General features: G+C 43.4%; 2 protein-coding genes across 2 annotated transcripts in view; one reads left to right on the top strand and one right to left on the bottom strand.

Annotated features, from left to right (window-relative positions):
• Nucleotides 1–1,262: 1,262 nt before the first annotated feature.
• On the bottom strand, nucleotides 1,263–7,010 carry SMIM20 (small integral membrane protein 20). The gene is made up of 3 exons (XM_027686588.1): nucleotides 6,812–7,010; nucleotides 3,039–3,095; nucleotides 1,263–1,769 (listed from the first exon to the last, which is right to left on the bottom strand). The coding sequence occupies exons 1-3, from the start codon at nucleotides 6,918–6,920 to the stop codon at nucleotides 1,732–1,734; spliced, it is 204 nt and encodes a 67-aa protein (XP_027542389.1). The 5' UTR covers nucleotides 6,921–7,010; the 3' UTR covers nucleotides 1,263–1,731.
• Nucleotides 7,011–7,420: 410 nt separating this feature from the next.
• Nucleotides 7,421–12,486, top strand: part of SEL1L3 (SEL1L family member 3) — a 34,388-nt gene continuing 29,322 nt past the window's right edge. Inside the window, exons 1-2 of the mRNA XM_027686576.1 lie at nucleotides 7,421–7,587; nucleotides 11,645–12,212. Of these exons, the coding sequence (XP_027542377.1) occupies nucleotides 7,531–7,587; nucleotides 11,645–12,212 (625 nt within the window). The 5' untranslated portion in view covers nucleotides 7,421–7,530. The remainder of the gene's footprint in view (nucleotides 7,588–11,644; nucleotides 12,213–12,486) is intronic.

Raw genomic sequence — 12,486 nt, 5'->3', positions numbered from 1 at the left:
AAAATGGCATATTCAAGCTAAACGCACATGCTACCTGACCTGTACTCAAGAACAATATTTGTTCTGTTATTCTGTAACCACAGAATCATAGAATATCCTGAGTTGGGATGGACCCACCAGGATCACTGAGTCCAACTCCTGGTCCAGCACAGGACACCTGAAGAGTCACACCATGTGCCTGAGAGTATCATCCAAATGCTTCCTGAACTCTGTCAGGTTTGGTGTTGTGACCACTTCCCTGGGTAGCCTGTTCCAGTGCCCATATATAGGTTATATAGCTTATAGACTATTTCTTTCTGAAATCTGAAAACACATAGTTTATTCAGAACCTATTATTAGACAGACATCCAATTTGGGTGAAGATTTTAAATAAAGGCAATCCTTTACTCACTTCTTCTAATGAGCATTATACTCACTATGAAAAAGTCCTTTTAAAAAAAGATTCTTTAAAGTATCTGCTTTTCAACGCCAACATTTAGTACACCTGTATCAGGTGTACCGGTCCAGACTTCAGCAGCATGGGAGGTGGGCTACAGGAATTGCCCCTTGCTGGCCACAGCCAGTTCCAGCTGGATCTGCCAGAGGTCCCACACTGCAAGACACAGCCTAAGCCCAGCAGCCAAGCGAGCAGTCCCTTTTTGAAAATATCTGACAAGCAGAGGAATGAGGGGAAATAAGTGAGGAATAGCAGGTGAACACCAGAATCAGAAAAGAGTGCAGGGGAGGAGGTGCTCTAGGCACTGGAGAAATTAGACCCTTGCAGCCCATGGGGAAGACAATGTTGGAGGAGATATCCACACCACAGCAGCTGGGTATTTCCTGGAGGAATTTCAGCTCATGAAAAGTCCACACAGGAGGTGGAGAAAAAGGGGAGGAGTAAGGAGTAGAAGAATTGTTAAGAACTGACTCCCCCATCCACCACTCAGAAGATTCAGAAGAGGAAACAGGAATCAGAAGTGAAGTTGATCCTGGAAAAAGGGAGGCAGTGGAAGATGTTGGTTTAATTTTTGTTTCTCACTATCCAAATCTATTTTAATTGGCAATAAACTACATTAATTTCCTCCAAGTTGAGTATGTTTTGCCTGCAAAAGTAACTGGTAAGCAATGTCCTTGTGTTTATCAGGTCTCACGACTTTTGTCATCCTGTTTACTCCCCCTGTCCTTTTCAGGAGCAGGGGCAAGAAGAATGTCCAGAGGGACACCTGCCAGGTGGCCAAGGTACCTCCCACACCCACTTGCAAAAAAAATAAAAAAAGTACTCATTGGTTTAAAAATTTTAATGTACAAATTTACACTAACCATGTTGCATTTTCTGCACTGATCTCTCCCATTATATACTTTTACCATGCTTTCAAAGTAAAACCACAGAAAGTAAATCTCAAACTAGGGAGGAAACTGCAGCATGATTTACTCTATTCATAATTTATTCTAAAAGTGTCTACAGATTTTAAAAAAATCCTTTCCCTTTTCTCAAGGAAATAAATATTTCACTTCTATACTCAATAATCGTTCAGCTCTCTAAGAGTCTGTGAGCTATGCTCCAGCATCCTCTGTCAAAACTAGCATGTTTTTATCTCTTGGGATTCCAACCAGTAGCCTTTGTTGCTCCTCACGTGCCCACACAGCATATTCAGAATTCTTCTCCAGCGACACCCAAAGATATACTTCAGTGAAAGAAGAAACAGCTGAAGATGTCCATCTTCAGTTCTGTAATATGCACAGCCGCCAACATTACTTTCTTCCAAATGGATCAGACCACACTTTTAACCCTACAAATCAATCAGCAGTTCATAATTAGACAATTGGAGAGAAAAAAAATATTCCACCCATGTGTATTAAACAATAAAAGAATCCAACAATTTCTGCACTTAACTCACAACTCTGCTTAAGCTTGCAAAAATATGTAAAAGACAACCTCATCTTGATCTTAAGCTTCAGATAATGGAAAAATCTGTCACACTCATAGGTAAAGTATTCTAATACTGCTGGATCAATCATCTAAAATTGCACCTTGCACTTAAATTTTTCTAGATTTAATTTTCCACTAATGGATCTCATAACTTCTCATCAGCAGCTAAATTTAGATGAAACAGTTGTACTGAGAACTCCTCAACAAGTACTTGCATCTTGGATAAATGAGCCAGTCCAGTGCACTTGAATGCTTAGTAAAATAGACAGGTTTACCAGACTTCTATTTCACAATACTCTTCCAACTACTCTTCAGCATTTCACCACTTCCCTGGAAAGTAAGTCCTGCACTAATGATTTAACTGATATGTGTAACAAGGACATGGCTTTAATCCTATTTGATTTTCCCCTGCTGCTGGTGTTAGGCTTTTTCAAAAATAGGAATAAATTATCCTTTAACATACTCTGTTTCATCAAGACAAGCACTCTCACATCTTTAATGGAGAAATGCCAACCTTGCATAATGAATGGCCCTTCCATTTACCATTATGAAGCAATGAACTATCAAGGATAGTCTGCCTACTTGAATTTTATCTCCCTCGTATGCTTTTCTACACCTTCCACTGGCAACAGCAGAGATCAAAAAGCTATTACCATGGCATTCCAAATTTTCCATTATGCGTAGTGGATTTCTGCATGGCCTGTCCATCCATGAGGCTGGAAGGCACTGCCAAAGTGCTCATAAACTGTGTTTCAGCTGAGTTGTAAAGCAGCATTCCACAAAACTAGGGTGCAATACTGTTCTTTACAGCTGCAGCTCAGGCCACCCATGGTTCTGGTTTGCTCTGAGCTTGTTCAGAAGCGGAAACGGGCATCTATTTAAGAAAGTGTGAAGATAACAGAAATTCTGCAACTTATTTGGCCAGTTACGTCAACTTAAAACAAGTTTCATTAGAACTATAATTTTCCAGTGAAGAATTAGCCTGAAAAAATAATTTCATGGCAAGTTTATTATATAGTTTTTCTCTGAAGGTATTCTTCACTGTATTACTTAAATCGATATAAATATTCAGGACTCACTTCAAGAGGGTCTTTAAAACAATAAATGTAAACACATGAATCAAGTATACCTGCAGGCTGAATATCCTCTTGAACAATACCAGCTCGGTTTATTGATTGTTCTTTCTCTGGAAAACAGAACAGAAAGGACACTACTAAAAAAAAGAAAATACCAGATATCTTGATTGCACCCAATAAAAGAATCTTGAAAATTTTATTAATTAGATGCTACACAGTAAAATTCTGCTGAGTGTCCACCTACACAATGCAAATGTAGTATTCCCACTTCACTGAGAAACTAACAGCTAGTCTGTTTTGAAAGACTACAAACAATAAGATAATCATCTTAAAACAATGACTACTGTTAAATAAAAAATGCCAAAACACCTGCCACGATCCAAACACTTCAGGAATGACTAGTAATTTTAGAACCTATCATTCATATGCTCAACATGAAATTATTCAAAATATTTTTTTCTTTCCAGAATGACCTTTTTCAGGTCCTGAAAGATCTTTCAAGTAGATTTCATGACAGCACCTATGAAATTACTGCTTGTAAACTTTGTGAATTTCAGTATCAGAGGGATATTTTTCCATACATGGGACCTGTCTCGGGCTTTTCTTTTTTTTTTTGAAAGATTAAACCATTTCCAAGAAGAGAAATGGAGAAAACTATACTATTTTCCCTTATTAAATGTCCCTCCTTTTCTTTCACTTCCAGTTAAGCTCTTCACCACTGTGGTAATCTGAAGCAGTAAATCAAAGCTCAGCTGGATTAGCCTTTTGCCCATACCACTGAACTTCTGAAGCCTTTAAAAAATTGTAGGGTGCACATTCTCAGAGGAAGCTCAGAACTAAGCTCATCTTAAAACTGAAATTTTTCATCCTATCCCACTGGGAATGCACTGGCACTATGTATTATCAGGCTGTCTAGGTACAAGCCTAATGCTACTAGAGACTAGCAGGAATATCACAGTAATTGATTCTCCTTGCAAGGGGTCAGGCACTAGAAGCAGATCCAGCTTCTCCAACTCTGTTCACTGAGATGGTAATTCCATTCCATCCTTTTTAGCAGAAAAAAGGAACTGCCTAATTTCAAAGGAAATTATATAAAACCCAGACAGGAAGAACAGAACAGATATGGGCAAGGAATGAGACTTACTGTAGGACACAGAGGAGAAAGATATTTAAGTGGAAGCTAAGATCAGAAGAGAGGCAGGGACCAAAACAGGAATCTGAGAGGTCCAGGAACACACTCGGGTCGAACAGAAAGAGTTGTCAACTGGTCGGGCAAGAAAACCAGTGCAAAGAAGTAATAGATGAGAAATACAGACATAAGACATGAAACCCTCAATAGAGAGACTGGTGTGGGGCCTGTAAACAACTTGGAAAACAGGTAAGCCAGAAAAAGGATAACTAGGAAGACCCAGTCTTGATGACAGGGGCAGCCACCTCACAGGGTGGGGAAGGAGCCAAGTCTCACAATTCAGATAATCACAAAACCTGTGAAAATGCCACAAGCAGCAGCAGTCAAACCACTATTTTAATGAATTCACAAGGAAATGGTCTGTGCTCAAGGCCTCAAAGTTTCATCATTGCCACTAAACTACATGTTTCATATGAGAAAAAAGTCTTTCTTAAAGCTAGATACAGACAGGAAAATATTAGAAACATCAAGGCCACAAAATGAGGTGGTAAAAACCTACAAAATCATAACATTTCTGTATGAAATTAGGTCAAACTCCTTTGTGCACAATTTAAGGTTCATAGTAACAATTTGATTACATGCAGTTTTTCCAAGTACTTTCCATTTCATCTGTTAAATGGCTAGGAACAACTCCAAAGATGTGTGAGAGCTGTGCAGAAAAGTCTTCTTCCTGAACATTAATGTACCTCCTTTGTGTAGAATTTGGAAGATACACAAGAAAAACAAGATTGAGGAAAGAAAAAACAGCATTTCATGTTTACATAGTTGAATGTCACTCCAGATAACTAAAATCCATTCTTGCCTTTTGCAGGATTACCATGTGATGCTAAGGAAAATGTCCAACTTTTGGGACCCAGCATGCCAAAACACAGAGATATTGAGTATTCACCCACAGATCAAGCCAATAGAGGGTGGGACCTTCTATAGAACTTGTCATACAGCTCACCAGACTGTACTCTGAAAAATCCTTTGTACCCCAAAGATTAAATACTTCCACTCAAGTGTCACAACAGCAAAATTCCACGTTCTTGCCTAAAGCATTATGACAATGAATGCATGTGACTCTCTCATATTGCAGCAATGACCATCAAGAAAAGCACATAGGAAATGAATAAAGATGAGATCAGAGGAGAGTTTGAGCAGCATGCAATAAATAAAGTTCAGCATCAGGTATCAAATTGCAAGTTTACACACTTGCTAACTGTGCATCACTCATTTTATTTCCTAAACAGAGATTTAAAAATCCCTAACCTATTAGGGAACATCTGCTCCTGTAATTCACAAATGCAAAGGAGAAAGTGGTCCATTAGTTCTGTCCTTTCCTTAATGCCGCGCCACACTTCTAATATAATATTTTTGGAAAGTATAGCATAAGCAAAAATGAATTAATAATAAGGTTTTTTAAGGACATAGCTTCCCTAAATAAAAACTTGTTTGCAAGTTAAATTTTATTTCAGCTTTGATGCAAGGCCAAAGCCCCTCCAATAAGATCAATAAGTTTGTTACCCTTTTCCTTTTTTTTTTCTTCCTAGGAATCTTCTGTTGTCTTGGCAGATTAACCACGTGCATCTTCAAGTTATCACCAACATCTTGCTTAGTTTCATAAAAGTTAAAGCAAGGAGGCAAGGCTGGTTCCACCAGAACTTTCCCGTTTCCTTGAGCGGTATTTCAAATGAGTTGAGGAGTAACAGGTGCTACCCCATCACTCCCACAGGATGGAGCGCCTGCCTGGAGCTGCTGAGGCTTTGCACCTGGACCTGCAGGTGCCTTTGAGAGCTCCCTGGATCGAGTGGGCTGTGGGCTTTGGCAGGTTTTCTGTGTTTCTGGCAGGAGAGTGGGGTTTTCCTCTGGAGTCTGTTTTAGAAACTCCATAGACCGAGATCAGCTCTAGCAAATCATCACAACCAGTAAAAAACCTGTTACCACGTTTTAATTTAGATTTTCAATTGCAGCTGGAGAACAGAACTCGAACAGCTTATAGAATCATTGTATAGTTCGAATTGGAAGGGACCTGTAAAGATCACCTGGTTTAACCTCCCTGCAACGCTCAGGGGCACCTTCAACGAGATCAGGTAGCTCAGAGCCCTGTCCAACCTGACGTTGAATGTCTCCAGGGATGGGGCATTTACTACCACCTCTTTTGGCAACCTATTCCAGTGTTTCACCACCCTCACAATAAAAAACGTCTTCCGTTTATCTACTCTGAATTTATTCTCTTCTAGTTTAAAACCATCACCCCTTGTCCTACTGCAACAGGCCCTACTCAAAACTCTGCCCCCATCTTTCTTACAAGCCCTCTTCAAGTGTTGAAATGCTGCTATAAGGTCTCCCCGGAGCCTTCTTTTCTCCAGGCTGAACAATCCCAACTCTCTCAGCCTTTCCTCGTAGGAGAAGTGCTCCAGCCCTCCGATCTCAGCTTCTTTAGCTGCAGCTCAATCCTCTACAGAAGAGCTGAAGGGTGTTCTTAATCACGCGCTGCCCAATAACTTGAAATAAGAGTACTGCGATGGTTATTATTTCGTTTTTAGGTACATCCTAGGCGAGCAGAAAGCCCTCGGGAGTCACTCCCCGAGCGGCAGCCCCAGCACTCCCCCAGCCGCGGCTGGGCCCGGCCCGCTCCCCCCGCGCAGGACTCACTGTACTCCTCCGGCAGCAGCAGAGGCCGGAAGTAAATGGGGTAGAAGGCGGCTCCCACCACGGCGGCGAAGGCGCCGAAGATGCAGAGGGTGCGAGACAGCCCCGCCATGGCCCGGTGGTCACGGCCCGGGGCCCTTCCGGGATACGCGAGACAGGCCGGGGCGGGGCGGGGCGGGGCCGGGGCGGCGGCAGCGCCCCCGCGCGGCTGGAGGGGCGCAGTGCGGGGATGGTGCCGGTGCCGCTCCCGCCGCGCTGTCACCGCGGCCCGGGCCGCCCGGAGCGATGAGCCCCGGTCCCGCCGCCCCGCCCTAAAGCCTCCCCGCCCGCTGGCGGGACCGCGGAGCTGCCCTGGGCCGCGGCCGCGCTGGCAGCGCAGCGCCGAGGCGCCAGGGAGGGGAGGAGCGCGGGGGCCGCCGCGGAGCCGCCGGGCGGGCGGGCGGGCGGGCAGGCGCGGCCCTGCGTGGGGTCCCACCCGGGCACGGCGCTCCCGGGACACCGCCCGGCGTCTGCTGGACGGAGCTGCGCGGAGGCAGCGGGGAGCCGCGCAGCACCCCTGGGGCTGGGCCCGTCCTGCCCCTCCGCACCTGCGGCGCGGGGCCCTGCCCTGCCCTGCCCTGCCCGGGCGGCTGCCCCTCCTCCAGGAAGCCGGATCTGCCGCATCCTTGTCGCCGGGCCGGTCGCGCACTCCCGAACGCGCTGGGCACGGCAGCGGCAGCAGCATGCAGCCCCCGACCCAGCCCCGCCACCCCCCTGCGCTGCTGCTCCTCCTCCTCACGGTGAGTGCCGCCGGCCCCGCACCTGCCCCGCGCCCGGCGCAGCGCGGGACTCGCGGCGGGGCCGCGCCGTGCGGGGCCGCGGGTTGTTCGCGCAGAGGGAGCCGGGGCCGCTGTCCGGCGTGCGCGGGGCGCTCGGCCCCCAGGGCCGCCTGGCCTGGCCCCCAGGGCCCCCTGCCTTATCCAGCTGGAGAATGCCGAGTCGTCACATCCAGGTGTTAAAAAGCTTTCTGTCCTGGGTGACATTAAATTTCTAGTGTGGAAAGGAGGATGTGTTTGACATCTGCTTACAGGTGAACGGCTGAGCATGCTGCTGCACTGGCTTACGGAAACAGCCGCGTTTTAGAGGCATGTACTGAGCTACTTTTTTGTATTTTATGCTGCTAAACACAAGCTCCGGTTAAAGTCTTTGTATTCCTTTACCATATTGGCGCTGATTGAGAGCAGCAGATCAACACCCCTTTTTGTCTTGTCTTTTCACGCATCTTAAAATGTAGCATGACGTGTCAGGCGTTCACAGGTGAAGGACTGCGACTATCTCCAGACTTGTGCAAACGTGCAGTTTGATAGGGTTATGTGGAATCCCTGTAGGGGTGAACTCTTGGAAGGTCATGCTGAGATCTGACTCCAAAGAGTGAAAAAATGCTTTCTTGATCGTTTCTGTATTATTACACTACTGAAGATGTTCAGTTTCCTAACACTTGTTGTGATTGCCTCCCACAGTGATTTTTATCCCAAGATCTGGTGGGACGACTTGGACTAATTCATTCAGATTCAGCAAGGTTTAAGTAAAGAAAAAACCTTTTACAGCTTTTGTGACTAAGTTGCTCCACGCAACAAAGAGTTTATGCCTGTCTTGTTGAACTCTGCCTAGTTCATGATAACATTTTGAATCAGTGTAGCTGGACTCTTTAGTGTGCTGGGAAACTTTTATATTTAAGTCTCCTAATCATACTCAATGTTTAATGTAATTTTACATCCTTGCTTGATGTGGTCAGAGGTGACACACAATTAACTCTGCCTTGTGTGATATAGCAAGGAGGGAAATCCTAGGATTCCTCACCCAGGACGAACATTTAGGTGATGAGCACACTATGCATTGCACCAGGGAGCAGTGTATAGAGGTGACCAACTGGTAAGAGAGACTCAGCCGTGGTCTAGGAGTTTATGGTCTACAGTCTCTGCCACAGCTCCAGTGGTGTGGAGTTGCTCAGTGTCCTTTGCACCATGCTCTTTACAGGATGAGCCTCCTGAAAGGTTTGTTAGGGGAGTGTAACAGCAGACCCGAATATGCTTCATGCCTTTTGGCAGCATATTCTTCAGATAATACCCAGGGACCAAAGAATACAAAGTAAAGTCTCTTGAGTAACTCTTTGGGAGTCATTTGTCAGAATAGGCCCTAAGGGAAAGGCACTAAGACCAGAGGGGCTGAAGCTAACCTTATGGATCAGCAGTCATGGTGCAATGTGCTTAAGCGCTCTAGGAACATCATGGAAATTGTTCTACAAGGAACTGGCTTTGGGTTGCAGAGCCTACTGCCTTGGGATCCCCACCACAAAATTTCTGCCATTCACTGAAAATCAGATGGACACATTTGTACACTGCTGCATCTTTGTTAGTGAGCTGTGCTAGACCCAAGCTGTCTTTGCTGGCAGCCAGTTCCCATATCTCTGTATTGGATAAACCTGAGCTGGCTCTGTGTATTTTGACAGTAAACGTGTGTGTGTGTGGTAAGCACACAGTGGTACCACAATGCTTTGTAGTGTCTACCTGGTAGACTTTTACATTTTGTGATAACCACATGGCATTGCTTTCGTAATATATTACCATCTTCCTCATGACACAGCCCCCATATCACAAGGATTAAGCTGTTTACAAGTACTCTTTACTGTAAGATCAAGAAATGTGAATTACAACCATCAACTACAAGAGGTTTAGGATTATTTGTTGTTGCTGCTATGTGCTTTTAATGCTTTTAAAGGTATCCATAACCAAAGAAAAATTATGTAGGCGATGTAAAAGAACAGTATCTTTGTCAAGTCAAGCTCTGAAAGATACTCAAATTAGTATTAAAAACAAGGTTCTCTCATCAACTTTTATCTCAGTATTTGTGCATGTGTGTTATCCATATGTTTCAATGTACACCCACCTCCTATGGATATTCCTTTTTTAGCCCCTTCTGTACACATTGTTTTTACAATATGCATTCTATAGAGTGGGAAATAAGGCACAGAGGAAGGCTATCACTCTGACAAGAGTACTTATTGTAGAAAGTCTAGATACTGACATTGTGGAGAGTTTTGCATTTTTATAGCATTTTATTTGTTCGCAATGTATGTCTTGGTGCTTACATGTGGTTATCAGTGTTGAACATCGCTGCACATCTCACTTCAGGTGTCTTGTTGGACACAAGAAGATAAAGAGCATTTGGTTGCACTTATGGAAAGTGGTTTAAGTGACAAGTTCAGAAATACCTTGGATCACTACATAAATCTAGTGATCTAGATCACCCGTCTGCCAGCAATGGTATCTAGCTTTCTCATCCAGAAGTTCCCCCATTCAGTTATGTCTTCCAGTGTCTGCCCTAAAAAAAGTGGGTCTTTTTACTTCAAGGTTTTGAAGTAAAAACTCCGCTCTATGCGCAGTTGTATTCCACTCGCAATCCTGGAGCTACTTTATGCCTTTAAGAAGACAGGGAACTGGGGGTAAAACAGCATTTGATCACATTGTTAAATCCAAAATCCTCATCTGTAGGAACAAGGAAGTAGTATAGGTAAACCTAGTTCTGACTTTTCCTAGTATTTACACTTTTCCAGGTCTTACTGACTTGATATTTTTTCAATGTCGCTCTCAAGGAGTGTCAACATATTCTTAAGAAATAAAAAGCGAAATAGTTTATCATTAGGGACTTTTACTGATCCCCATATTGGATCATGGGCAAAGTCTTGTCTTTCAGGTGCACAGCACAGAATTTCTATGATTAGAAGTGTGCTAATTACTAGTCCAAAGCTTTTAAATATTTTGAAAATCACAGTGAAAAAACTATCAATCCAAGTTATGTATCCAAGATAAATTTCAATTTGATTTGTTTGAGCTTAACAAAGTTAAAAGTTACCCGAGACAAATCTCATATTAAGCAATCTTGACAACCAGCTTCCTTGGTAATTCTAAGTGGCAATTCTGAATATTTTAGACAGACCAAGGGACCTGGCAGAAGTGCCATGCTGGTGGCTGGCCTTCTGAGCTGAGTAATCCCCAGTATCCTTGGCAGTGCATCAAGCCGGATGCCGACTGCAGGGCAGAAAGAAAAGAAGCTGTTTGAAGTCTTAGAGACAAGAACTTCAGCATGGAGGATAATCCTGGTGTGTGTCCAAGCACTCACTCTCAAAGTGTATTAGAGTGTACATAGCTGTGGAGAGCAAAAGCTGAGCAAATGCAGCCTGCTGGTCTTGCTGCTCAGATTTCCAAGTCCATCTTCAGGATAGGAACGCTTCAAAAATAAGCCCCTAAACACTTCATAAATATTAATTCATTCTCAGGAAACCATTGAGAGCTGCCTTAGTTGTTATTCTGCCCTTCAAGTACCTGCATGACAGGTAGTAAAATTAGCTACTCTTTAAGAAGATACAGAAATGTCAAGAAGTGGCAATACTAGTGAACAATGATGGAATGAATATATACCAGTACATTTTAGGGTACACTCTTTAGGCCTGATCCTAGGAACATGTGTAAATAGCATGACGTGTAAGTCGCTATCTTAGACTGGATTCCACTTGCGTAAGGGCTGAAGGATACACCCTGTAAATACAGTTTGTTTGTAGAGGCATGTGTAACTTTGAGAACTTGATGTAGGGAAGTTGTTACCATTAAAATCTTGATGGTAGCTCTCCAGTAATCCATGTCTACTTGCTGTGTGAAAGAAACCTCGTATTTTGGAGTTAAAATATGGTATATAAACCTTCTGCTTGTGCAATGTTCTGTTATTGCTCTGAGTATATGAGTAATCATGTAAACTTAGATTCTCTGGATAACATGCTTGTGTTTTGGGGTTTTTTTCCAGAATTTTGTGCCGTCCTTTGGAAAGGAGACATTACAGACAACAGCAATTACTCCACAGTTTGAGAAAAACATGGATTATGTGGACTTTATCCATTTAAACATTTTAGAAAAGAAAGTTCTTAACAATTCTGAGGTGTCAGTTCAGTATTTATGTTCTAAGCCTTGTATTGTCAATTTGGAAGCAGTAGCTTCCTCTGAGTTCAGGACTGGCGTACCAGTGTACAGAAGAAGATGGAAGGATGAGAAGAACCTTTATGTTAGCAGAACACGACAAGTACACTTGAAATTTCCGAGCACCATGGTTTACAGAGATGATTATATCATCAGAAACTCAATAATAGTGCATAGTGTGATATTGTATGCATGGATTAGTCACAAATCAGCTAGCAACTATGACGATGAACAGAATGAAGACTACCAGGCTGCAGTTGCCAAGAATTACACATTTTTAGAGGCAGTTCCACCTTTTGAACGACCATATAAGGATCACAAAGTTTGTCTTCAGTGGGGTGCTGACTATTTGTGGATGCTCCGAGCAAACAGGATACCTCAGTGCCCTCATGAAAGTGGTAGGTGTAATGTCACTTTTTTTTACCAAGGAAACTGGTGGGACACAAATAACACATAAGCTGTTAAAAAGTGACTACCGGTAGTAAGTAGTAAATGTTACCTAGGATGGTTTACTTGGGAAACATTGTTGAACACATAAACTTCATAACTGTGAGGTTACCCTTGCAAATGACTGAAGCCATCAAGCCCTTCAGCTTGTTTCATCATAGCAAGCCTGGAGATTTGTAGCAGCATGGCCTTCTATTTTCTGAGTGTATTTAAGCAACTTCAGTC

This window comes from Neopelma chrysocephalum, unplaced genomic scaffold (genome assembly GCF_003984885.1).
Source record: "Neopelma chrysocephalum unplaced genomic scaffold, ASM398488v2 Primary Assembly neopelma1_71, whole genome shotgun sequence".
In the NCBI taxonomy this organism is placed as follows: domain Eukaryota; kingdom Metazoa; phylum Chordata; class Aves; order Passeriformes; family Pipridae; genus Neopelma; species Neopelma chrysocephalum.
Note: the sequence above shows the minus strand (reverse complement) of the source record. Positions and strands in the feature narration are given on the sequence as shown.

Coding starts and splice junctions, on each gene's coding strand:
- SMIM20 (XM_027686588.1), bottom strand. CDS start 6,920: ATGGCGGGGCTGTCTCGCACCCTCTGCATCTTCGGCGCCTTCGCCGCC. Junction 3,096..6,811: donor GCTGCTGCCGGAGGAGTACA/GTGAGTCCTGCG, acceptor TCTGTTTTCCAG/AGAAAGAACAATCAATAAAC. Junction 1,770..3,038: donor AGAGGATATTCAGCCTGCAG/GTATACTTGATT, acceptor ATTGATTTGTAG/GGTTAAAAGTGTGGTCTGAT.